The sequence below is a fragment of the Amblyomma americanum genome, chromosome 3 (genome assembly GCF_052857255.1).
Source record: "Amblyomma americanum isolate KBUSLIRL-KWMA chromosome 3, ASM5285725v1, whole genome shotgun sequence".
NCBI lineage: Eukaryota > Metazoa > Arthropoda > Arachnida > Ixodida > Ixodidae > Amblyomma > Amblyomma americanum.
In genome coordinates, this window is record NC_135499.1 from 212,738,993 (window position 1) to 212,764,872 (window position 25,880).

Below are 25,880 nucleotides of genomic sequence, written 5' to 3' on the forward strand. Positions count from 1 at the left end.
AGTCCGTGGTATTGCTATATTCCGATACAAACCAAGGATAAAGCGGCTTTTTCCTCTCAAAAGACACCCTTCCAGCTAATGGCGTCGGCCGATTCTCATGTCCCTGCGAGCGTGACAATGCAGGGAGTGACAGATGAAAATGGGTAGTGTCCTCCCTGCATTGTTGGGGATAGCCCCTTACAGCGTTGTCAAGGTTCATGAGAATCAGCAAGGAAGTTCTTTGACAGGAAAAAGCTGCTTTTTTCTCGACTTGTACCCCGCTATAGAAAACCGTTCCGCAAATGCAGGCAGCCAATCCCGGTGCGCAGCTAACTTACACAGCGGGTCGCTTACATAATACCTCAGGGAGCCACGGCTACGTACACAGTTACCGAAAACTATGGCCTTTTTGACGCCGTTTGCAACGCCTTTAACCAGAAGCGCAGTAAAGCAACGCGAACGGAAGTTCGACAAGGTAAGTTGTTGGGCGAGTTGGTTACGATATTCCATGACTACAGCGCGACGAACGGGACATAGGAGGAGGACACACGCAGGGACAAACGCAGCGCCGTTGTGTCCCTGGGTGTTGTGTTCCTGCGTGTGTTCGTCTATGCCCCGTTCACCGAGCTATATAGTCGTGGAAAAGCCAACGGAAGGACACCTCATAGCGCCGTCTAACAAGTTTTTTTTTTTTTCCATAAAGCTACAGGTTGCTACAGGTCGGCGAGCGCAACGGTACTTCCTGGCATCCGCACGGATGCATCCTTACGCATATAAGACGTCGGCTGCGTACGCATAAACGGGCTGCGCCGTTAGTGGGACTTCTTAGGTGTGGAGGCCTCGACACTCGATGAATGTCGAATCGCCGAGTGATGCGGCGACGACGACTGAGCCTGCTGCTGAGGCTGCGGCTGTGGCGGCGGCAGCGGCTGCGGCGGCGATGCCATAGGCGGCGATGACGCAGTTGCCGTTCTCGCCGAAGGACTCTTTCCGACCACGGCCACGTCAAGGACGGGCGACTCCTCTGCGTTTTGGGGTGAGAGGGTGGTTCGCGCAGCTCGCTCCTATACGCACAGGGTGTCTCATGTCACCTTCTCCGTGTTTTGCGCGGTTCGAACGTATGCGGGTAGATGAGCCCTGCTTAAGTTCGCAGCCCAAACCGATCGTCCGAGTGCAACGTACCACTCTGTACTGTTCAGTTCACATCATCAAGCCTAGCGCAGCTATGAAGACAACTTCTGGTCTCTGAGGTAATCTCCCAGAGCCATAACCAATGCATACCATAAAAGTTGTTCCGTCGAAGTGCACATCTACATTTTCTCTGCCTTACGGTGGTATCCGTTGTTGCCGGCCGTGGGTCACTTGGTCTGGTTCTATCTTCTTCGCAACTGCGTTTTCGACGGCGTTTACCTAGTAGTTGATCCCTTGCTACAGGGGGCCTCTCCTCCTTCGCTACGCGATGATAGACAGCAGTGCACCGACCGGAGTACTCACGATGTCGGAGCTTACTGCTACGCGTGTCTGTCTAAAAGCTAACCTTAAAAATGCATAATTGCCAGGCGCGCAATGTTTTCAGCTCATTACGCAGGGCGCTATCGTTCCAATTTTTTCTCTGCCGTCTGCCGACACACGAGTGTCTCAGAATTCTCAGTTTCACCGCCTCTCTGTCACCCCATGGACCTTTTCTCTTCTCACCGACCTATATACATCCCAGGACAACGTGAAAGAGCTGGTACCGACCCTCGCAGTGCTATATGTATTTGAAACGTCAGTCTAAGCTTAGCCTGGTAAGCGCAAGGTAGAGCAGATGTGCTCGTGATCTGAACGAGCGTTCACACTTTTTTTTAATTACTGACTGGTAGTGCTTCGTTACCAATGGCCTGCTGCAAGCAGCAGACAAGCGGGGGCATGGGACTATGTGAGCTCCAAAACAACGATACGTATGCAGCTACATGCAAGCTTACAGCAGACGCAACGCACAAGAAGGCGTAAATTTCGCTGCTCTCAGGGACACTATAGGCCTGAGAGCATTATGGAGCAAAAGGAGGGCACATTAAGAAAAAGGACGCAGGACCTCCAGCTGAGCCTGATTTCCGTTTTGTGCCAGAATTCTCTTAATATCTTCATCGTCGTCATCATTATCAGCCTATAACACGTGGCTTGGCGTCATTTCAGCTAATGGTGAAGAGCAGGAAATTAAAAAAATGACACGAAATCAGTTGAGGAATCATTATATTACTCCTTCCACTCCATCCCCACCGCACATCTGTGTAAATTCTTCGGCTATTTCACTATCTTATCAATTCGTAATAAGGGTTTACATAATGTATCAAATATTCCAGCAAACCCTCTTAAACTAATAGGAACGCTCAGTAATTTTTTGCAAAACTGTTGCAAAGGCAGGAGTCAGGTTTCTCCATATTCAGCAAAATTGTGACACTGCAGCTGCAGCTGATCTGGACATTTAGTGACTACAGCTGTCGAGGCAGATGCCAAAGTCTTTCCGACTGTCCTGACTTCGGTCGAGCGCAGCCTTTCCAACTCGAACTTTGTCGGACACTTGTAACATTCAAGCAAGCGCATCGAAGGAAGCTAGCTTGGTATCAACCTCTGTCCCATTGCGCGAATAGGATGACTGGGCAGGCAGGTTCAGGCAACGGTGTGTCTGTCACCAGACACTCAGTATACATAAGCCAGTCGAGCGCAAAAACAGCGAAAGAAATACCTATTAAGCGTTCCTTCCTAGAACGTAGGGGCCGTGGGTAACAAATATGACCATAGCGGTGGAGCTTTGGATGAGTATCTAAGCGGCTGAGTCAGAAGACAAAGAACAGCGAGTTGGTCCAGCCCGTCCGGCGTCGGTTAGCGGGCTTTTGAGTTCGTATCCTCCTCTTGTTTTGTGCTCTTGTTATGAGGCAGCCACCGCCATTGGCTCGTATACGTCCCTGATGACGCGGTCAGAGCGTCGAACGAACTCTTTCGACCGACCGGCACACGGTGAACGTACGCTGTGCTGAGGAGTCGCGAACTGGTGTGAAGGAAGCAAGTTCTGGCGCCGCTTATTGCGTTAAGCGCTCAATGCTGGCGATTTCTGCGGAACCACGCCAGGTGATGAGAGCACACACACACACAAAAAGGCACAGCACAAAACTGGACGAAGAAGCATGCGGGACAGGGTAACCGTCGACAGGGCGCCTGGAAACGTGTACGCTGTGTACTCACTGGAGGCGGCCGGCCTGGGCTTAGCGTCGGGCCAGTTGTCGCTGATGGCCACCTTGTAGATCCACGCGCCCAGGATTGCGCCGATGTGGGGGCCGAGGATGGGAACCCACACATAGTTCCAGTTGCGCAGACTGCACGAGGAGCAGGATGGGTTGCTCAGCATTCGTGCGGGTAGACAGCATTTTTAAGTAGTTTCCCTGGGCAGGCCGACTAGTAAATTGGCGCCTGGCCGAGTATTGCGGGTTTTCTGTCGCACCACCGAAGCGACGTGAGGAATGCGACGCATACCACACTGGCACATAAATGTAGCTTGACACCACATCCGGTCGCTGAATGTAGTATGGTGCATCTATGTTAAAGCAAAGGCGGTGCTGGCGCGACAACTCAAAATTTGGAAAGTAGGTTTTGAAAATATAACTGCGCGCATGTCCTCACTTACGAAGACCATAAGCGCAATTCACGTTTTGTTTTGCCCGCAACGCTGCGCACATATATAGGCAGTAACGCGTCAGCCTTCAACGCACGCAGTGCACGAGTGCCATGTCCGGAAGAGAGGCCTGCGTGTGTAGTTTTTCCCCAATAACAGAACACGCGAGCCAGACCAGGAAGGTGAAGAGCTTAATGTACAGTTTCGGCCAAGAGTCCCCATGCCACGGTGTTTTCTCCTAAGCTCCGGATGTGTTAGGAGGTGATCCTTGTCTCCTCCGAATGGATGCCTCCAAGGGTGCCAGGCGGATTTCTATTTTTCAACCACGAACGCCATACAAGTTGGGGACTTGAGTAATGCTTTACATATCCAGGTCTTTTCTTATCTGCGCTAAGCTACAGCTCATCACTTATTCGTATTTATCGGCACCGCACCATTTTTTTCACTTTCTCTGTTCATTAGCGCCCATATTTTCTCTTTCTCTTTTACTAATAATTTCCTGCCGCCTGTGATCAACGTCAATGAAAGACCGTGCTGTTCCTAAATTTCAAGCAGCACACGCTTAGTGTTCGTCACGTGTTCAAACTTTACACATGAGTTACGCCGCCGTTACTTAAGGACTATGAACTCAACTCCTGAACATTTTTATGGAAAGCATAAAGGGCTCGTCGGCTTGTTTGGCGGCGTCCGCTGTCACACCTGGATCGATGCCAGTTGTCAGGTCACGTGATCGCACACAGTCGGTGTGTGTAATGACGCGTATCACTAAGCATGACACATAAAGCGAGGCCATGACAAGCATGTCATGTTGTGTGACGTCACATACCATGACCGGAAGTGATGACAAATGCCTCGACGTGTTCCTTGCGCTATCGCAGCCCAGGCTGTGCAGTGTCTAAGCGTCCGCTAATTTTTTTTTCCTTTGCAGCAGTGAAATAGCATGACCAGACCACTGAGAGCTATCTATTATGTGTCAGCTTCTGCGCTGTTTTGGTCTCTATGTCCCAGTCGAACCTCCTCGGTCTCAACCAGTCCTTAGGCCTGACAATCTGCGCTGTACATGATCTATAGCCAAGTCCATTTCTCCCTCTTTCATTTGAACTGAAATATCCATAACTCGCGTTTGCTCTCAAGTTCACGAGGCGCCGTGGATCGCGAGGGCGGTGAACTGTGCCATACGTGAACGTCTCGGCGCTCCATCCAGCCATGAGGGTGAACAGCCGTGGGCTCAGGTCCCTGGCCGGGTTCAGCGGGCACATGCAGTTGTAGGCGAAGCTGAAGATGATCGCCATGATCATCAGTCCCAGGGCGGTGGGGTGCAGGAACTTGGGGAGCCCACCGAAGTTGCGCTCGTCCACGATGGACTCGGCAGTGATGACCATCACGCCCGTCGCTATCACCTGTGCGGGGTGTGGTCAGGAAGACGGGCTTCAGTCTGCGCGCACTGCCGGCGAATAACAAACACAATTAACGTAACCCAACTTAACGCAGTGTTACGGATACAACGAAAAGCTCCAGTTTTCCCGAAGCTTCGGAGTTGAAAAAAAAAATTCGCCCTGGTACGGGGCTCGAACCCGGAACCAAAGCTACATTCGGACAGTCGTACGGATGCGCTGAAGTGGGTGTTAACTAATTATTTCTTTAAATACTATAACTCCATCCATGAAGATTCAGCCAAAACTATATGATCAATGAATGTAGCGTGCGGCTGCTAGAATGGGCTATTGATCAGCTACGGATTGGCTTTAAAAAAGACCATACGGTGGAAAAATGTGATTGAAATAGGACGAGTACAACGGGATCATGCATGGGGCTCGATTACAATGTTCTGGTTCGTGATGACATCTGGCTGTTATCGTAAGCCTACGGCACAACGTTAAAACTTGCCCGACTGGCACTGCGTTAAGCACAAACCTTTGTGCAATTAGAAATAACCTTTTGCAATGCGCATGCACTTTTGTGCTGTTCAAGACACGCAGCTGTTTAAGACACGCAGCCGAGATCCAATACAGGGCCTGCCTGGACAGTCGGTCGAAATACAATCCCGGGCACAGCACTGTGTGCGTGTGCACCCACATTTTTTTCTGAAGCGAAACTTACCTGATCGATGAAGCACGTCAGTGTGCTAACGTGCTCTTTGGGGTACGTGGCGAATATTCCACCCGTGCCTTTTTCGCCCAAGACGTGGCGCTCCCCATTGTCGAAGTGATCGATCAAGTCTGGAACGCAAGGCAAGGGAAAGAACGACGACGGTTAATGTACGCGGCTGCAGTGCGGCATCCTCTGCCCCGAACGTCGCATCAGAGCGATATCAGTGCCCAAGGTTGAAGCGCAGCGCATCTCGAAGACCAGCACACTGTATCCTCGTCACTCACATCTACCGCGCTCAGGTAATGACCAGCCCCCTCAGCTATGCCGTGGACAGGTACTCTTTTCTTTGCATTGTTGAGGATTACATTACATACTTACTCTAAACAACAGCCAAACACTTTTCCACTTAAGTTTCTTTTTATATATATTCACAATTAATGTGCCAACGACTGTGACAGTTCTGAAATGCAAGGTCTTGTCGACTTCCGGTGGTAACGCGGCAGTCGCACGCTCTAAAGTCCATGTTTCACATATATAGCCCACCTCGGCGTGAGACTGCAGCGTGCAACCACTCAGCTACCTGCCGCGGTGGTTCAGTGGTTATGGCGTCCGGCTACTGAGGCCAGGATCGCGGGTTAAAATCCTGGCCGCGGCGGCCGCGTCCCGATAGAAGCGAAATTCAAAAGGGCGCCCCAATGCCTGTGCAGTGTCAGTGCACGTAAAAGAACACCGAGTGGTCGAAATTAACCCAGAGTCTTCCACTACGGCGCTTCCTCCACTCTTCCTTCTACCACTCCCTCGTCCATCCCTCAATCTCCTCACGGCGCGGTCCAGGTTTCACCGTAGGTGAGACGGCTACTTAGCCTTTTCTTTCTACATAGCCACTCATTTATATACTTATTAGCCACTCAGCTTAGAGGACAGTTGCGGCCATCTACAGCAGGCCAGTGTGGAGAGCCTTGCACGAAGCTGTCGGGAATTACTATTATCATTTTTCACCGAGTTATTATAACCACCTATCGCACCTGTTCAGCCTAATAATCAGCATTTTCAAATAGAATGATTCGTCTATCGAGAAAATCGACACGAGTGCGAGAAGTAGTACAAGCAGGCTTATAGCAACGGCGAGAAAATCGCATTCGAGCGTGCAGTAGCGTCGAATTGTGTTATCGTGCAAGTATAGCGTTGCTTCGCGCCTTATTTAATTCATTTCGCTTTAGACGCTTCTTGTTCTGGCAACGCGCCACATCAGCGACGCCTCAAGGAGCTCGAAAACGGCGTTGCGACATTGTTTTCTACGCGCCTTAATTGCTCACGTAATCCGACAGCGGTGGGGATTTGCTTGTCGCGTCGTGACGAGGCGGGGTCCTTGAGAGGGGGCCGATGCAGCTATAGTGCGCCGATACGGAGGAAAATATCGTCCTCGGCACAATGCAGATCCGTCTGCGGTACTCATTGTGCGATTACGAGGCAATCATCGGCAGATGTTCCGAATGTAGGCAGCAGCGAATCGACGATGCTGTCTTATTAGCCTCGTACAAGCATTAAAGTGCGCTAGGCGTCGAAAGTATCGCGCCGACAAAAATAGGCCATTATATCTTCTCGCCCATAATGTTCGGCAGACATGCATACGCGGTGAGTTAGGTATTCGAGCTTTATAAACGCCAGGTCTGCTTCTGTGTTGTTGCGAAACTCCGAAGAGCATAAAGATAGTGTCATCAACGCTGCCGTAAATAATAGACGTCCGGGGACTATTTTTCATTCATCGGAACAGAAATAGCAAAACAACTGACTTGCTCTCACCTCCCAGCGGATAGGCAGACTATATATGGAGTCATGCTACAAGCGTTTTCAACGTACTCGAACAAAATATCCGAAGAAAATACCGCAAGCAGTTTACCATTAGAGGTGGGCATTTGACCTAAAAAATCTGGACCTCGCCTCAACTTCAAAAAGTATTTGCCGACCTCCCTCAACCTCAACCTCATCAGTTGAGGTTGAGGTCTCCTTAGACGCCCTCATCTCACTTTTCCTGAGGACACTGCTGACCTCACTCAACCTCACCTCAACCTCAAATGGTGAGGTTGAGGTCGGCTGCTCGACATCAGAAAGCAAACGAAAAACAAAACAAAAAGCGATTAAGAATTTTGTTCAATTAAAAACAATTCTGAGAATTCTGTGAGGCAGGAAAGCCAAAATGATGATGGTATTATTTAATAAGGTGTGTACAGACACTATTCATGTGCACGCAATAGGAGAAGCTTATAATCTGGGATGAACCCTCAGAGTATATCGCCTGCGGGCAGAGGTGTCCCATACGCGGTTACCACCAGTACGTCGATGAGTACTTCATATGTGTCAATACTTGGCAACCTGCTTCGTGTACACTTGTTCGTATTGGAAGCCTCTCGCTCATTTACAAACACCGGCAATTGACAAACACCGGCAATTGACAAACACAGCCCTTCTACAACATCTACCAGGAATTGGGAGGAGGGGGGAGGTATCCATGATACTCCTTTCAGGCTTGAGAATAGTTACCGAATATAAAGAAACTAGTCGTCGACGTACTTTCCAAAGCGACGGTTATGCAGACGCATATCAGTATATTTCGATTTTCTAGCTCTATCCGGCATAACGAGAATGCTCTTTTCAGTCCTCTATATGTTGCCTTCGAAAACACTTAACAAGCTGCGACCGTGGCACACAAACAGAGGCACGTTGTATTTATGTCTGCGTAGAAGCGAGCGGCTTCTTTTATTAATGCGAAAGCATTAGATGGCTCACTTTCAAGGTCATATCCGAAAAAAAGTGTCCGCAAGAAACGTCACCATGGGACGTCACGAGCCGACGTGTCACGCGACGATGATGACGTCATATAATTAATGCTAATGTAATTAGGTAACGCTACGACTAATTAATATAATTAGTGATGACATCGCGTGAGTGTGACGTCATACCAGGTCACGTGACAGCGATGTAGTGTGCCATCAAACCTAGTCACGTGACGATGCTGTAATATGACATCACACCTGCTCACGTGACAACGATGTAATTTCTCGTCATACCAGGACCCATCCACCCTCCTTCACCCCCATTTCAAGATCGATATGGATCCCACATTACTACACATGCGTGCATGACGCATTAGAAAGAGTGCCCACAACCCGGTCCCCATTAATGGTATTCGGATTGTCCAGCAGGTAAACGCGCCAGTTCTCATGTATGACATACTGCAAAGATCATGCAACGACACATGCCTTTGACTCTCGAGATGATGGCGATGATGATGATGCTAACAGTGTATCCTTATGAGCCCGGGGAAGTCTGATATAACGCTACCAAATTAAAAGTTGCCAGAATATTGATTATTCATTCTACATTGCCCAGCAACCGAAGACAATTATTGTGCGGGTAAACAGGAATACCTGCAGCTAATAATTAAGGATGATGATGTTGATGTTCCTGGGAGGTCAAGGCCCTCCCCCGTTTCCGCCACTTCCCTCCAGGTGGCGATGGTAATGGTCTCGAAATCCTGGGAAATCTCCGATGACTCGGTGAACCCGCGGCATTTTGAAAGAAAGGGCTAGGTTACGTCTTCGAACACTGTGCCAACTATTAAAATCGCACGGGTCAAAACAACTGGCCTAGAGTGAACAGCATGAACCGCTCTCTCTGTCAAGAGCACCATGGCTCTCCGCTCAAGTTTCCCTGCAGCGAAATCTTTTTCCGAGCGCCCCCCCCCCCCCTCCCCCCCAACCCCCGAAATACGCATACGCCTCAAAGCAGAATTCTGGGTGACATTTCGTCAACCAGTCTGAGAAAAGCTGCTTTAAGTCAATCACTTGTTTTCCTTCAAAACTGAACTAATCATGGTACGCCAGCATCCTCGACGTTTTTTACCCACGAGCACCACGCGAGCATTCTGCGAAGCCGTTTATGGTGAACGATGGGTCTCTGCAAAATAGTTAAAGGAAACATAACGTGTAGTGCCTGGTAGTCTGCAAGGCAGGCCGCCAACCTAACTGATTCCATACGAGAAAAGAAAAGAAAAAAAAAGAGAATGATTAGAAACATATAAACAAAAATCGCACACTAAAAACAGAACCGAACAATAGTGTGCACCCGCCGCGGTGGCTCAGTGGTTAGGGCGCTCGACTACTGATCCGGAGTTCCCGGGTTCGAACCCGACCGCGGCGGCTGCGTTTTTATGGAGGAAAAACGCTAAGGCGCCCGTGTGCTGTGCGATGTCAGTGCACGTTAAAGATCCCCAGGTGGTCGAAATTATTCCGGAGCCCTCCACTACGGCACCTCTCTCTTCCTTTCTTCTTTCACTCCCTCCTTTACCCTTCCCTTACGGCGCGGTTCAGGTGTCCAACGATATATGAGACAGGTACTGCGCCATTTCCTTTCCCTCCAAAACCAATTATTAACAATAGTGTGCCCCATTAAACGTCATATTAGAAGGTTTGAAACTGCGACTCAGCAGCACAGCGCGAGCATGTATTCAGTTCCATTCACACATCCTCATTAAAAAAAAAGGAAAAGGAATCAACTACCACATCACCATTCATTTATTATAGTTTTGCATTTTTTCGCCGCTGCAACACCGCTATGCTAGTGTGTGTACGCCTCGTGTTGCGGTGTTTCGGCATAATAAGCGAATTTCCGAGAAGGAACAAGGAACCGGAGACCAAAAAGAGGTTATTCGGAAGGATAAAAAAGTGAAATTATATTTGCATCTGCTATCATTACGGAACGGTAATATCAGAATTAGTGTGAGATTCGAAAGGGGAAGTCACCGATCAAAACCTTCGACGGCGTTATACAGGTTTTTCTGGGTTCGTGCTTTTTTAATCAAATCAGCAGGTGTACTTGTTAGGAACCACCTGAATGACATTCTCTCGCTGTATTGACGACTCCAGTTTTTGTTAAGTGCGCTTGTAATGTACAGCAGGATCCCCTTTATTCGACTGCAAGGCAAGAGCCATGACGTCAGCGCCGGCAACGAGCATGAGCACGAAGCAGTCTTGCTTGGGGCCATCCGCACTGCGACGAATTTATTGCGTGCTTGTTGGACTGAACTTATTTGTTTGCGGCATCAAAAGCTGCCACGGTCAATGTTAGTTACGTGTATTGCGCGCTCCCTGGAGTTTGAGCCAATCGGCAGGCAGCTACGTGTGCTACGCCAGCGGGGTAAGGGGGAGGGAGAGTGGCATGCTGTTACAGCAACACTCCTTCCGGGAAGACCAGAGGGGTGTGTCTTCCTGTAGGCTCGGACTGAACGGACATTACGGCGCAGCACCGGAAGCTAAGAGGGAACTGTGGCATCCGATTGTCTAAACAGGGGAAACCGAACACCAAGCGTCGTTGCATGAACACTGCGGTGATGCGCTGCAACTCCGCTTCGGAAGCGGGACTCATCGGAGTAAGATGTGGCAACTGCAAAAAGTCTCGACCTCAAAATTTCAACCTCACTGAATGACGACCTCACTCAACCTCAAACTCACGCGTGAGGTTGAGGTCTGATTTGCTGACCTCACTCACAAAATTTCGAGCCGTCGCCGACCTCACCTCACCTCACGACGTGAGGTTGAGGTCATTTTGAGGTTGAGGTCGACCTCAGAGGTCGAAGCCTCATGAGGTTGCCTACCTCTGCTTACCACAGGGACGGAGTCCACGCGGATTCCAGCCAGCCCAATGCTTTCCTTGTGCTTACAGACAAACACTTCCTTCCAGAACGTGTGCAAAAACATCGTTTACGTTGGGAGCTCTATAGTTGGTTTACCACGGTTGGCGAAACCGCAAACTGCAGATATTTTCGCGAAACGCAGAATAACTGTGTGCCAGTACAACACAAATTGGTGAGTAAGTTGGTTTGACATGGCAGCGCGAAACAGCGCTGTGTCCGGTGTATTCTCCCCTCGTACGTGTTCTGGTGCGCTGTTTCGCCTCGACATTTGTGCTTGTGCTTACAGACAAACATTCCCTTGCCAGCTAGTGACTGCAACACGTCAGCAGGAACGCCGTCTGCGTTGTGAGCTCTAGCGGGTTTATTGCGCTTGGCAAAAGCCCAACCCGCAGAGGTTTGCGCGAAACACAGGAAACTAGAAGACGACGACGACGCGCCTTTGCGCACTTCGTATAGGCACAGCGTTGTACAAGCCAAGGGTGGCTGCTTGATATAGCTGGAGCTGATTTGTTCGCCAGATTGGAATTGAAAGTTCGGGCCAGTTGGTTTGCTCTCATGATGAAACAGTTCACGAGTCTGCGAGAAAGGAAGAGAACACCAGCGCTCATCCCGTGCTGTTATTTTATTTGTCCCTCATTTCTCAGCGCGGATTCTTCCGCCTTAAATTTTCTTGGTCATTATTTGGGCATCAGTGACTGTTATAATGACGGCGATGAAGCAAAGCCATTAAAAGAGGCACCTTTTTAAGAACAAAAGGCCGCGTGCACTCCTGCGGGTTGTGCGCACTGTCTAGTCCGTTAACGGAACGTGAGTCCATAGGTCCGGCATTACTGAACAGTGAACACAGAGGCACACAAGGCCGGTTCTCAAACCAATAATCCTCCGTACGAGATACAATGTTAGTAAAGAGGTTAATGCTTTTACATCAGTAACAATTAAATTACTGTGTTTGGGCCGAAGCCTCATGGCATAGAACTCTTCGGTTTGGTTTCGAGTATACCCGTGGGGAAAGAATTCGTGTTCTTATGTTTCTCGTGCACCTGAACGCGGTTATACCGCACCATCCAACCTGAAGAGCCTCCCCTATTAGCAGCAAGACGGCAAGACAAGCGCTGGCCCAGACCTACCTTTATAAGTGAGGAACACGAGTGCCGCACCGACGAAGGCGCCCATGTACTGTGCTGCGAAGTACAGCGGCACCTTGGCGAGCGGGAACTTGCGTATGGACGCATTGGCAAGCGTCACGGCCGGGTTCAGGTGCGCTACAAACAGAGGCAGTGAAACGCAGCGGTGAGCGACACAGTGCCACACGAAGGCCACATCAGGAACATAGGGCGCCGTAGGGAACGCCACTTCAAATTCAATATGGCTACCTGAGATGATTCGGCAACTGCGCTAGCCTTCAGCTGTGCTGCGCCGAGCAGCCTGAAACTGCAATAAAATGTTCTTATAGGAGTGGGCTGCCTTAGGCGAAGAAGCTGTCAATGAGGCCACGTTGTGCACTGCGGCGTGAATACATGCACTGTATCGTCTGTCACTGTTCAAGCCCCCCGAGCGCGAGCCTCGTAGGTGCGACAGAAACCAGACGACGCAGGTGTGGCTGGTTTGGTAAGGAAAACATTCGGCTGCTGACGGTGTGGAGCGGCAGTTGCGACACGTTCCGAGCTTACTAGAATCGTGCCAAGAAAGGCGGCGGAGAAACGCCCGACACGTGCGCAGAGAGCAAACACGGATACCGAGAAAATTTTAAACTTATCCAATTAACTGGTATACCCGCTGACTCCAGCTCTGCAATATGCCGCAGTGCGCATTCAGGCACGTATACATTAAGTATTGAAGCCGAGTCCGTAGCCAGCGGCCCCGTTTTCCCCCTCACTTAAGTACATAAACCGTCGCGACTGGCCGCCTAAACAAGGAAAACACAAAATCGTGGTTTCGGGGTAACAGCAAAGCAAGGATACGAAGTAGCAATGACGGTCTCCAGTGCGCATTTCAGCTTCGTTGATTTCTTTTGAAGCATTGTCGGAATGGTAACAACATTAACCGATGTAAATCGTGAGAAAGCCCTGACGGAAATATTTTTCAGCAGTGATCGCTTGACCAGCGAGGTAGCTGCGGCTTTAAAGAGAAGCCGTAGCCACTATTTCATCTGTGCCTTCCTGTTTCCGTAAACTGTAGCGCACACTCCGAATTTGGTGCGCATATGGCGACTGCTGATTGCAAGCATTCCGTTGTTTTCCATTCCTCAAAAAGCACCTCAACGGTCAAGTGGTTGCTGCTGAAGAATGTTGCCCCCAAGGGTGCCCCACAATTCATGTCAGCCAAGATCACTGCTCGCCGGAGGTGCAGAAGAAATTGTTGAAAAAGAAATACGCACTGCAAACCGCCATAGCCTTGGTCACAGGCCTTCTGCTGCGAGCCTTGATTGTGCTGATAATTTAAAGTAGGGTGCAGAGCAAAGAGAGCGATGAAGAAACACAGACAGCAGGCAGCTGCAGTGCTTGTTCTGTCGTTTGTATGTAAATTCGCCGTCCCCGATTTATCGCGTTACTTTAAATTTTCATGATGAGTAACAGACTTGCGCGCACCGAGATTTTAATCAACTTTATTATCCACTACTCCTTGAGTGAGAATCTAGTGGAACGTACGCAGGTTTGTTTTACCTTTGACTCCACAGCTCGAGTACAGCGGTAGACAGAAAGCGATTGTTTTTACCTCTACCCTTTCTTTCTATCGCTCTTCGTGCGGCATGTATGTCACGCGTAGTGCGTCTTTTCCTGCGCACCAACCACGACAAAAAACGCACAGCGGCTTTCACAGGTACGAACAAAACGATCAAGGATCTTGAAAGTGCTGGGCACGGCACTGACCCGAGACGCCGCCAGCAACGCTCACGGCGCAAAAGATGGCGACACCCCAGCCTACGGGGCCCACAATGGCGGCGATGGGCTCGTTCCCGCCGGCGATAATGATGGCCATGATGGAGTCGCCGATCACCTGCATTGAATACACAGAGAACTCTTTACAGCCAAATCATCAGAGGACTGTCATCATCATCATCATTATTATCATGAACATCATCAGCAGCAGCAGAGTGCACTACTAGACTAATGCCTCCCCCCAAAAAATGAATATTGTATTCGTGTGCCAGACGTGGACCGCGTTGTTGCAGCAAGTTTCATGAGCAGGTTGCTCCATCTATCGGTCGGCTTCAATTACGTTTTCCTTCTCGTGGTGTCCACTCTGACACCTTAACAAACCATTCGTTGCGAGTTCTGCGAATTATATGCCCTGCACACGTCGACGATTATTAAGCTAAAATGCCCTCAGCAACTGCTTGCTCTCGAAAGTGCGCTGCTCACTTGTTACCGTCCTAATGCAACATCACTTTTTCTTTCCATAGCTCGCTGCGCTGTTCTCAGGCTGATGTCCAACTTTTTGTTAGCCTCTGAACTCCGACCCTATAGGAGAGTATTCTGCATGGGTTCTATACTTCCCAAGGTACGGTTAAGGAGCTAGTGGCAGCCATTTGTACTTCACCCCTATCTTATTTCTCTGCAAATTTCTGGCTCACAAGCTGGAGCTGCCGCGACTATTTGGCCTCGATAGATGGTATTAACTATACTTTTAGCGCCTTTTTACTTATCGCAAGCTGGTCTCTTTAACTACTTCCAGTAACTTTTACCTATCGCAAAAACTTCTGTCAGACTGCTTTTACTTTTCTTTCATTTACATTAATTCAGGCCTCGTATTGCCCTTTGCGTGTATACGTTGTGAGTCGTTCAAAGTTATTCATCTCACAGAGAAGTTATTCATCCCGCTGAGAGGTTATTCATCTCACAGAGCTCATTATTCACCACACAAAGAAGTTATTCATCCCAGAGAGCTCCAGCAGACGGTAATGTCCAAAGTGGCTGCTGCGCATGAATACTCGCGCAGAGCTCGCACAGGACGCAATGCCACTTCCACTGAGGTCTGACATGAGAAGCGTTTGATCTCGGAATCAAAATCCGCGCATGGCCTGCAGCCAGTTCCTGAAGGTTAGCAACGGAGGCGCCGCCTATGAGCTGGACAGATAGCTATAACACAGGCGCAAAACAACCTTTTTCTTTGTGATAACTACGTTTTCAGCAGGCCTGTTCAGTTCGTCTGAATGCCGCGGACGGCGTGAAGTACGCTAACCTCCAAGTTGTGGACAAATCATCTTGTTATATTTTGCAGCATGGGCCCTTTGGCAAATTTATCAACTGTAGTAAATGGTTTTGCTAAAATAATAATAAAAAGGAAGGAAAAAATTTTGCTAGCCCCGGCATCTGCCATCGATACTGAAGCACCTGAGCTGGGGCAGCGGAAATAAAGAATAGCAGGCAGAATGGAGAAATGAAATGAAATAGGTGAGGTGACAGGAATAGAGGATAGGGGGAGAAGTAATATACACAAACTATTTACACAATAAGAAATGTGTACAGGTTGTGCGCGTGATTAGTTCATGATGGAGCAATAAAAAGACCCGCGCACAGCACTATGTTGACTACAACTGTAGTGGGGCGTCCAGTTGTTAATCGTCCAAGGTAGCTCTCGCAGAGCATTCAGTCACTGCGTGTAACTGCCTGTCAAAAAAGCGTTCTGGCCATCGCAGCGCTACAGCAGCGGTGACCTTAGAAATGGCCTTGGAAACGCATATAGAAAGTCACGTCTCCTTAAGTGCACTTGCGCCAAGCTTGCACTTAACGTAATACCGGCTGCGGCTTACTGATTCAATGTAACCGCCGATCAACCTGGACTACGCACGGAAAAGCAAAGGCACGGGCAAAACAACACGAAAAGAACACACGTACATTTTCAGAGCGCTCCTAACGTGCTGCGCTGCAATGGGCTATTGCGACACCTGCAGACCTAACCGTGAAAGGACTTCCAGTGACGCATTACAAGATTTGCACAAACATCATTAAGTGCTTCACTCATCTGAACATTAAGGCAAAATTTTGTACGGGCTGTGTCAGTGACGTCTACCAGTTTTAGAAAATTAGCAATACGTTTTTAAAGCTTAATAACTTATATCATTGAAGTATGCAGCTAAGGCTTATAGAAAGTGTGTGTATATTATATTTTAGCAGAGTGCTTATGCAATGGGCTACTACGATTACAGTTGGAGATATGCGCAATAAACATGTTTCTCGTGGGAATTCTGAGCGGACGTTGTTCAAGCTATCTTTAAAAAACACATTATTTCAGGCATCTGTTGTGTTAGGCGTGAAACACGCACGCCATTGTAGGCGTATCTAATCAATAACGAAGACAAAAGCTAAACACGGAAGCTCGCAGACTTCGACATTTGTTCTGGCATTGCGCCATCCGGAAGGCCAGGAGCGGACGGTATTTCCATGGAGCGAAGTTCGCGCGTATACCTTCAGCCAAGCAAGCACACGACCTCGTGTTTTTGCTTCGCTCGCTATGCGACAGAGCAACGAGGAACAGTTGCACACGAGTTCTTTGTTTTCACATAAAACAATTGCGAGCATCGTCCTCAGAAAATCGACAAAATAAAATGAAAAAAATGTTACCCTTCCACCCTTGAACACGCGCGTGTGAAGCCTGTACGTTGACCTCTGCGTTGAGCCCATGCCACAAAGGGCACGGGCAAAAATCCCTGTTCTATACAGGTAGGAAAGAGATGAAACAAATAAGCATACAACAGCTATTCCTCCCCAATATCAGTGAGAGAGAGACGTACTTTCAGTTATTGTCAAAATATTTTTCCGATGGAGGGATGGACTTCTTATCGTTATTTCAATTTGAATGCCAATGTAAAAATAGACTCAGTCATCGAGTGCGTTTTAGGTACAGTGAAGACTCATTTATTCAAACTCGCTTTTTTCGAACTTCCCGTTTATTTGAACTGACGCTTTGGTCCCGTCTAGAGATAAAAATCTTACAGAAATTTTGAAAGCTCGGGAAGAAAAGCATTCTGCCTCTTTTTCTTATACAAAAATATGAAAATATGGAGAAAAAAAAACCGAGAACGCAAAGTTTCATTAAGTCCATTTTGTAACTCATTTAAGCAAACAATTATATCTCTGCATCAAAACAAAGATGCTGCGAAGTATTTTCAGGAAACGATGGCGACATACTGGATACAATACAGTCGACGCAAAGCATTGCATCAGTTTCGCCATTGCTGGGTAAGGAAATCCTTTTCCCACGTTGAGGCTTGAGTGCCTTCCCGCAAGACTGTTGCGCAGCTTCGGATGGACATTACCAAACAGCGACCAGTTTCCTTCACGAAGCAGACGATGGGGTAATTTGGAGTAGCCGACGTGCGACTGACGTCAGAGGTTGATTGCTACAAAGGCCTTGCCCGTGTGGACGGCTGCAGATGCTTAGCATACTCCCACACAGCTCTTTTATACAAAATTTTGTAGTGCGTAGTGAGGCGATTCCGCGCAATTTTCAATTTGAAATTTTGACGGCTTTTTTTTTTTCGTTCTCCTAGGCAATAAAAAAGCGAAAAAAAAAACTCTTTTCCCCCGATTTTTCAAGATTTTTTTTTTTTTTCAGGCGCTTAACATCTCAAGCCCCGCCAATGTTGTACGTATGCTCAAGCTCGATTCGATGCGAACGTCCGCATCATTGGAACATCTATTTTTCGCTGCCCTAAAGCTTCGATTTATCGGCGTTCGACTGCATTGCATGTCTCGCCGCACCTGAACGTACGTCGCTGCTCCGAGCCAGCGCCCACCACTGCAGCTGCAGCACGGGCCACCTGTTTTCTGTACAGCTGCTACGTTCTACGTCCTCGTGGAGAACTGCTGGCCGCAAGGGAGCTGCCGAATCATGCAGGAATACGAGGAAGGGATGGAATTCATTTCTACTAAAACTACAGCGGCTGCTTGCGCGACGCATGCGCTCATTGTTCAACATCGCTTGCATTGAAATGCGGCCATGCGGATAGCATCAGCTAGCTCGCGCTCATTTTCTGTACATACACTGAGGAAAGAAGCAGCTGCAAAAAAAAAAAAAAAAAGCTTGCACACTTAGGAGCTGGAAGCGGTGATTGGCCAACAGCATGACGCTCGGCGTCATTTCATGCGCGCAGCCAATGCGGCGGTAATGAGGCGACAGCGTGGGGCGCCTGTCAGTTAAAGTCCGGTCCTTCCCCATGTGACGTCGAATCACTGCAATCCCTCCACTGGAATACTAGCAAATATAAGAATTAGCTAAATAACTATCTGTGTAGAGACGTTATCGACAAAGGAAAATTATATGCACCCGCATTACTGTCGGAGATTTCGACATTTTTGCTAATTTACTTTTAATCTAGCGATGACGCATTCAGTTAGAATGATTTGCATGCTCGCCCAAGTCTCCGAAACAGTGACACGGGGGTTCTGCAATGTGTGTGACCTAACATTACTCATGCAACTCACGTATACAAAGTGGGGCGACATTTCTGTCGAGTGATAACTTGCGAGTCAGACTGCCGCGCCTGGTCCGGGACCAGTTTCGCCCTCACTAACAAAGGCGTACACTCATGCGTCTGTTTCGTTCATCGGGAAGTGTATTGTATCAAGTGCAGATGATGAACTGGAAAGCTACTGAAAACTAAACATTTTGACAGATTTGCTTGTCTGGTTGGGTTTGAAGACATAATAAACTGCACATCTCCAACCAAAAACATTAATTTTTACCCAACGTTTCGAAGCCGACTCGGCTCCTTCATCAGGGGTGACTGAGGGCAGAGCTAGCGTCGACTGACAGCACAAAGCATCTTTCAAGAAATAAATCATTATCATCGTCGTCGTCACAGTAAGGCTGGTGGTGGTAGTGATGGTGGTGATGGTGATGATTATGATAGTAATGATAATGACAACAATAAACAAGGAGCGGAAGGAAAGTAAACGCGAATGAGTCTCATTTTAATGAGGTCCAGGTTGACCTGACGACAACGCTGAAATGACAGGGTATTATGGATCAAGTTATGGATCAAGGATCAACTGGATTTCGGTGCGGGAGAAATGCGTTCTGCAGAAATGCATCCCGGAGGCTATGCTGCGCCACCATTCATTTCAAAACGGCGGCAACCAGTTTTTCTCGGTGTAAAAGCCACGAGTTTGAACCGGGTGGCCAGAAAATTTTTAATGCAATTTTCTCAGCCATAAGTGCTTCTTTCATTGCTTGCCGGACGAACGTTAACATACCCAGAAAGAGCTAGAGAACCCACTCTTACTTAATTTTCAAAGAACCCAGGTAGTCTGAAGTTAATCCTGAGCTCTTCGCTTGCTACTGCGTCTCTGCTAGCCGACTTCTTTGGCCCCTAAAAGCCTTAAGTCATATAAGTTAACGCAGACACTGCCTTGGGCAGCTACCACGCATTGGAATCTCCACTGGGTGATATACTCCTCCCAAGCGTGAAGTCGACTCCGCTCACATTTTTTTTTTTTTTTTTACGGTCTCCCCGGAAGGGTAGCAAACAGCGGAACGCCCAAAGCGAGTTTGGTATACGGCGGCTGCGACACGTGCTAATCGATCATATACGCTGTGGCATCGTGCATGCACAAGTACGGAAGCCACGTCTGAGGGGAGGGCGTTCCCACGCTTCCTGCCTAGGGCGTCACGCTCGTGCAAGAGGCTGCTTGCTCCCCTTGCTTGGCGGGGTTAGCCGGACCGGCGTCACACGTGCAAGCGGGCACGTCAGCGCTTATCCGTGGCGGAGGCCTGCGGAACACAGTGGCGGCGTGTGCAACGCCTCCGGCGCCGTCATATGCGTGCGACGCCAGCGAGGCCGCGATGATGGGTTTAGTCTTACAGGTCAACGGCGCGCGTCCCGGTCACGTTTTATTTGGCCGAGGGAGGAGGAGAGGGCGCCGTGGGCGTCTTCGGCGGGTCTTCGAGTATTTGGGTCGACCGCGCCATTATCGCCACTTAGGCAAAGTTAAGAGCTGGGGCAGACGCCGAACAACCCGGCGCCTACAGAGTGGTTAAACCGCATACGCGGTTTCTGAGAGACGAGTTCGAGTGAAGACCGATCTCAGCTGCTGCTGAAGAAAGTGTTAAAGCTGATTTGTGATAGAGGCGTTTCACAGAGGGGAAGATGGCAGCGGCCGAACGTCTTAGTTTATCGTTATCGTCCCTGATGGAAAATATCTTTAGTTTGTAGTTTTTACATCGAAAGAATGTAGGGGGGGGGGGGGGGGGGGCAATGTAAAGAGAGGAGGAGAGGAAATATGAATTATCGGTAAGTCTGAAACACGTACAACTAACCGCAACTGTTATTAATGAGTACAAAAAGCTATAATTCAGACCAGCCGCACTGCCTTAGTGGCTCGCACGGATGCAGAGCCGAGGGTCGCGAAATCGTGCCCAGTCGCAGCGGCCACGTTTGGATGGAGACGGAATGCAAGAGACAGCCCTGTGACGCGCGATGTCAGTGCGATGGTTAAAGAGCTCCAGGTGGTCGAAATCGTTAAGGAGCTCTCCACTGCGAAGTCTCGCGCGGCCCGCGTGCAGCTGTGGGACGTTCAACTCCACCTACCACACCAAAAATCTGTTGCACTGAATAGTTGCTGTTTCGTACCCGCCGCGGCGGCTCAGTGGCTTTGGCGTTCGGCTGCCGGTCCTAAGCTCACAGGATCGACCCCTAGCCACGGCGACCGCATTTCGATTGAAACGAAATACAAAAGAGAGAGAGAGAAAATGCCCGTGTGCAGTGCGACGTCATTGCACGTGAAATAACCCCAGGTAGTCTCATTTAATACAGAAGCCTGCACTTCGACGTCCCTCAGAGACCGCGTGTCACTTCAGTACGCTAAACCCCACATACCAATTCATTCAGCACCCCCGCCAACAAATATTTCCGCGCTTGAAAGGACGGGTACCCGAACGACTCCGACAATTAAGCCATACCACTCGAAACCTTCTGCATGTGTCCTAGGAGAGAGGGTGCAGTATGTATGGTGACGAGGAAGGTGGGAATCTGCCACGGCAGCCGGCATTCACCGTCTACCGCGGCGCACATGTTTGCCTGCGGTGATTAAGGGTAACAAGTTGTTGAGGAAGGCCGTAAACGTGACATTTACGCGGCGTACGTGCACTCGCTGCAGCTGCGCTGACGTCATCGTGTCTATGCGTGGACGTACATATTGCGGTGACGGCCGTGGGCGGGTGCTGTGTAGAGACGGCATGACTAAGAACACAGTTCCTGTTAACACCCGGTGGAAACTGCTACTGGCTTGTCAGACGCCAGGAAGTGTCTTAATTAAAGATCTGTCCTCGCACCATCTTGCTTACGCACATCCTGCGTCGTTCTGAGTATCCAGGGCAGAAGTGTGGTTGCTCTGTTTCTTGCGAGCATTGTTCCAATCTGAGTGTTATAAAATCTCCGCTAAACTGAAGCTAAAACATGCCAGCATTCGAAGATATGTCAAGTAATCTTCCAGAAATCCGCTGAGCTTGCGCTCATAAATAGGTGTCTACCGATAATCAATGAGAAATTTATTTATAATAATAATAATAGCAAACAAAGAGTTCCGTCTTCAGGGTTTGAGGCGACAGCGTTAATAGGGTAATGCACATATATATGCGGAACTGGTCATTCTCTACTTTTCGCTGAAAGATCCCCGGGAGTCCACATGCCCCTCCTGGCGCAGTGGTGCAGCGGTTAAGCGATGCGCCACTGCCCTGCGACGGCATGTGCAGCCATCGCTGGGGCTTGTGCGACACAGGTTGCTCTTCCCGAGCAACCTCTCGCGACTAGTCATTAATTTAACTGCCACCTGCCACGGTAGTCAGTTTGCTCGCAATCAGGTGAACAGGTTGTGATCACGTGACCTCGTCACGTGACCCAGGTAGTCCACCAAGGTTGCTTCTCTGCGAATTTTTCGATGACGACGGCGACGACAACGCCGGGTTTTCTGCAGAAGAGGAGCACTACGGCACCTCTTTCTTCCTTTCTTCTTTCACTCCCTCCTTTATCCCTTCCCTTACGGCGCGGTTCAGGTGTCCAACGATATATGAGACAGATACTGCGCTATTTCCTTTCCCCAAAAACCAATTATTATTATTATTAAGAGCAGCCTTAACGCTATAGCGTTAAACAATTGTAAAAGCACCGACGCATTGGTGAAGCTCATCGTAAAATCGTACGCTTTCCATTTTTGTTTTCCGTAATTCGATCGGAAACGCGCTAGTGCCCCGGCAACGTCAACAGTCGTCGCGCCCTTGTTGTCACGTAAAGGTTCAGGGGTACCATGCCCGCATTGCATAATAATAATAATAATAATTGGTTCTTTGGGGGAAAGGAAATGGCGCAGTATCTGTCTCATATATCGTTGGACACCTGAACCGCGCCGTAAGGGAAGGGATAAGGAAGGGAGTGAACGAAGAAAAGAATAGGTGCCGTAGTGGAGGGCTCCGGAGTAATTTCGACCACCTGGGGATCTTTAACGTGCACTAACATCGCACAGCACACGGGCGCCTTAGCGTTTTTCCTCCATAAAAACGCAGCCGCATTGCATCCTTGAATGCGCACTTGCGCGCTTATTACCTGAGTATAAATGCACCGCCATCATGACAGCGGACTATAGTGCTGAGTGGTTAACTAAATATCAAGAACCTAAGGTACGAAGTCATCAACCACTAAATTGGGCGTCTTCTTATTCTTTTCTGAATCCACAACAGTCGTCGGGGAATTAAGTAAACCGCATAAGACAATACGACCTGCCAGCGTTTTGCTCAAGAGCAGAGCAGCTTTTTCTTTTTTTCGGTTTCGCGTTTTGACTGCGCAGCCACCTGCGTTCCGAGTTCACTCGACCTTGCTAATCAGCCTCGGCGCTGTTCGTATCCTTCTCGTCCAACGCTCATTTCACTCTCTATCCCTTTGGCGAGTTCACTTGCTGTCGCGAAGACTGCTCGGGAGAACAATGGCGATATCAGCTCGCCAATTAAGAATTCGTCGAAGAAAGCCGCGACCATCACTGCGACATATCTGACCTGCAAGCTTGCTTGTTTTTTTTTTTTTAATCTTTGAGAGGCACCCCTTGAAATGCAGCTCCGGGCCGATTACGCAGTCCGACACCCACACGGGCTGGTAAGCGCGACGACTTTTCACAGCCGCCAACGATGTCGGCTTCCGATTTCTTTTTCCCTCTCCCGCTGTCACCGCTTTCCGTAGACGCCCCTCGCTATCCCCGTTGGGTCGCGGCGCTTTTTGCGGACTGCAGCCGCCTCCGCTGGCGAGCGATCCAGACGCGGGCGGGCGGGGTCACCTTGGTGAGATGCGGGCTGCAGACCTCGGTTGCACAGCGTACAGGCCATACATACTGAGTCGCACAGGCGGCAGCTGGGCAGCGACAAGTGCCTCTCGCACGTGGCATAATAAACAACGCACTCCGCCGCCCCTGCGCGGGTGCAGTTGAACCTTCAGAATTATTTATTTCCGGTAGGCACGATTTTCCTATTTCATTTCTGCACGCGAAGCGTAACGCATCTCGTAAAGCCGTGAGCATGCAGGGATGCCTACAGAGCCCTCGAGCGGTTCTCTGCGGAGCAGAGGAAAATAATTTTTAAAGCAGCTCGTGGGCGTTGCACAAACATCGCTCGCGCTCGAGCTAGGCGCATAGGCAAACAACCCTGAAAGAGCAGCTGTGCTGAGATTTTGCCTTATTTGGTAATAGCGCTCTGCTCCAGCTCCATAGAGGTCTGCTCACAGCTGTACTTATTCGTGAAGCATGTGTTTGTTACGCGCCTTATCTCATGTATTCACAAGCGAAGTACATCGTATTGGTTGAATGCTCGCAGTGCACAGTTGGATCCAACATCGCCGCTGACGAAAGAAAGGTCCCTTTCCCCCTCCGATACTACCCCCGCCAATGAAAGCCGGAAGAACAGAGTTTTTCGAGCTTCAGTGTTTATCTGGAGCACGGGATCCAACAAGTGGTGATTGCATCGGCGCACAATAAGACGCACTTTACTCTGACCAGCCCACCCACGAAAGCACTAAGAAAATTTCGCGGTCGTTACGTATCTCTGGCTCTTCTCCGAGCACTCAGAAACATCAAGCACGTACGCACTCCTCTCCAGCAAGTGCGGCTGGGCCACATTAAACAAAATAGCGGATAGCGCGAAGAAGAAAACACAAGCAAAAGAGAACAAAAAAGGAAGAAAGACGACAGGCACGAGGAAGTGGTTTACCAGGCCGGAGGTGGCAGAGCGGTGCCATTCCAATTTCAGTTCGGGACATTTTTCACCTTTCACCACTGGCTGCAGCGCAGCCTAGCCGTCGTTATAGCCCCGATTACTGGTTATAGGGTTTCTAGTTCTAAGAATGGGCCGGAATAAGATGGACAGGACTGCTAAACCATACCGGTCCCAGACCCAATAATACCACGCGGATGATTACCTCGGCACGGCTTCTGCTCATTAAACCAACTGTCTCGGGTGTTCATTTCGGCGCGCGAACCTTGTGTCTCGGCTTCATTTCCCCTCATCCTCCTCCACGCGAAGGAGGAAGCGGAGATCGTGCGGCGGCCTTGACAGTTTGTTCCCCTCTTCCGCCGGGCGTGCCTTGGCCGCGGACCTGCAGCTGTCTGCAATCACGACGAGCCTCCGCCGCGAGGGTCGACACAAGGGGCGCGCACGCTATTTCGGGCAGCCCCAGGGCCAGAACTGGCCCACGCGTATGTGCTCGAACACCGCTTCCGCACGTGGACGGAGAAAGAACCCGGACTCAATCGCGGTGCGTCGCAGCTGGGTTCGGGGCCTTAGCGACAGACAGCCCGCCTCGACGTAACTCGCGCTCTGTGATTAGCGCGTCGGATGAACCGGTGACGTCACCGTGACGTCCGCGAACCGCGCTGAGCATCGTACGGGCTTTCGCTGGCTGGGATACTGACGTGAACGCGACGACTGTTTGGAACGCGAGTATACGCGAAACCAACGAAGAAAAGAAAAAGATTAGAAAGCCCATACTGCTGCCACCCCCCCCCCCTTGATGAAGACGTCCTTTTCGGCATTTCTCATTGCTACCCCCTTGGCTCGGTTTCCTTTGTTCTGAATCTTCAGGGTAGAGAGCACGTATACGTATCAGCTAATCAGCTAGACAATCCATTTACGCTGTGTAAAAAAAGATAGAAACAAAATGTAGACGCAAGGTTAAGTGAAGAGACATGGGAGACTCAGGCTGATGATGATGATGACAAAATCAATACCGGAGGAAACCAAGTACAATGCTGGCAATATGTAGAAAGCTGACATATTTACATCTCCCACAATGTCATGTTCGAAACATGAAATCGAATGAGAACTAACTCAAGTTTTTGGCATCAGGATTAAAATGGCACTGGGCGACGTGATGCGACGCTGACGCTGGCCGTTCAACGCCTGATACGCAGACAACTTTGGTGGACTCGGAATGCATACCGAATACAATACCACATTATGAAGGCAGTTCGCATGTATAATCTCCTACGATTT

General features: G+C 49.4%; 1 protein-coding gene across 5 annotated transcripts in view; it reads right to left on the reverse strand.

Annotated features, from left to right (window-relative positions):
* LOC144126012 (aquaporin-9-like) overlaps positions 1-25,880 on the reverse strand; it is a 51,864-nt gene that overhangs the window by 15,935 nt on the left and 10,049 nt on the right. For 3 of the 5 annotated variants that reach the window (XM_077659878.1, XM_077659879.1, XM_077659880.1), the window contains exons 2-6: positions 14,282-14,408; positions 12,539-12,673; positions 5,729-5,847; positions 4,808-5,028; positions 3,202-3,332 (exon numbers count right to left, since the gene is read on the reverse strand). In XM_077659878.1, the coding sequence (XP_077516004.1) occupies positions 3,202-3,332; positions 4,808-5,028; positions 5,729-5,847; positions 12,539-12,673; positions 14,282-14,408 (733 nt within the window). Of the gene's footprint in view, positions 1-748; positions 1,004-3,201; positions 3,333-4,807; positions 5,029-5,728; positions 5,848-12,538; positions 12,674-14,281; positions 14,409-25,880 lie in introns of all 5 variants that reach the window. The other 2 variants (XM_077659877.1, XM_077659876.1) reach the window with 2 other exon arrangements.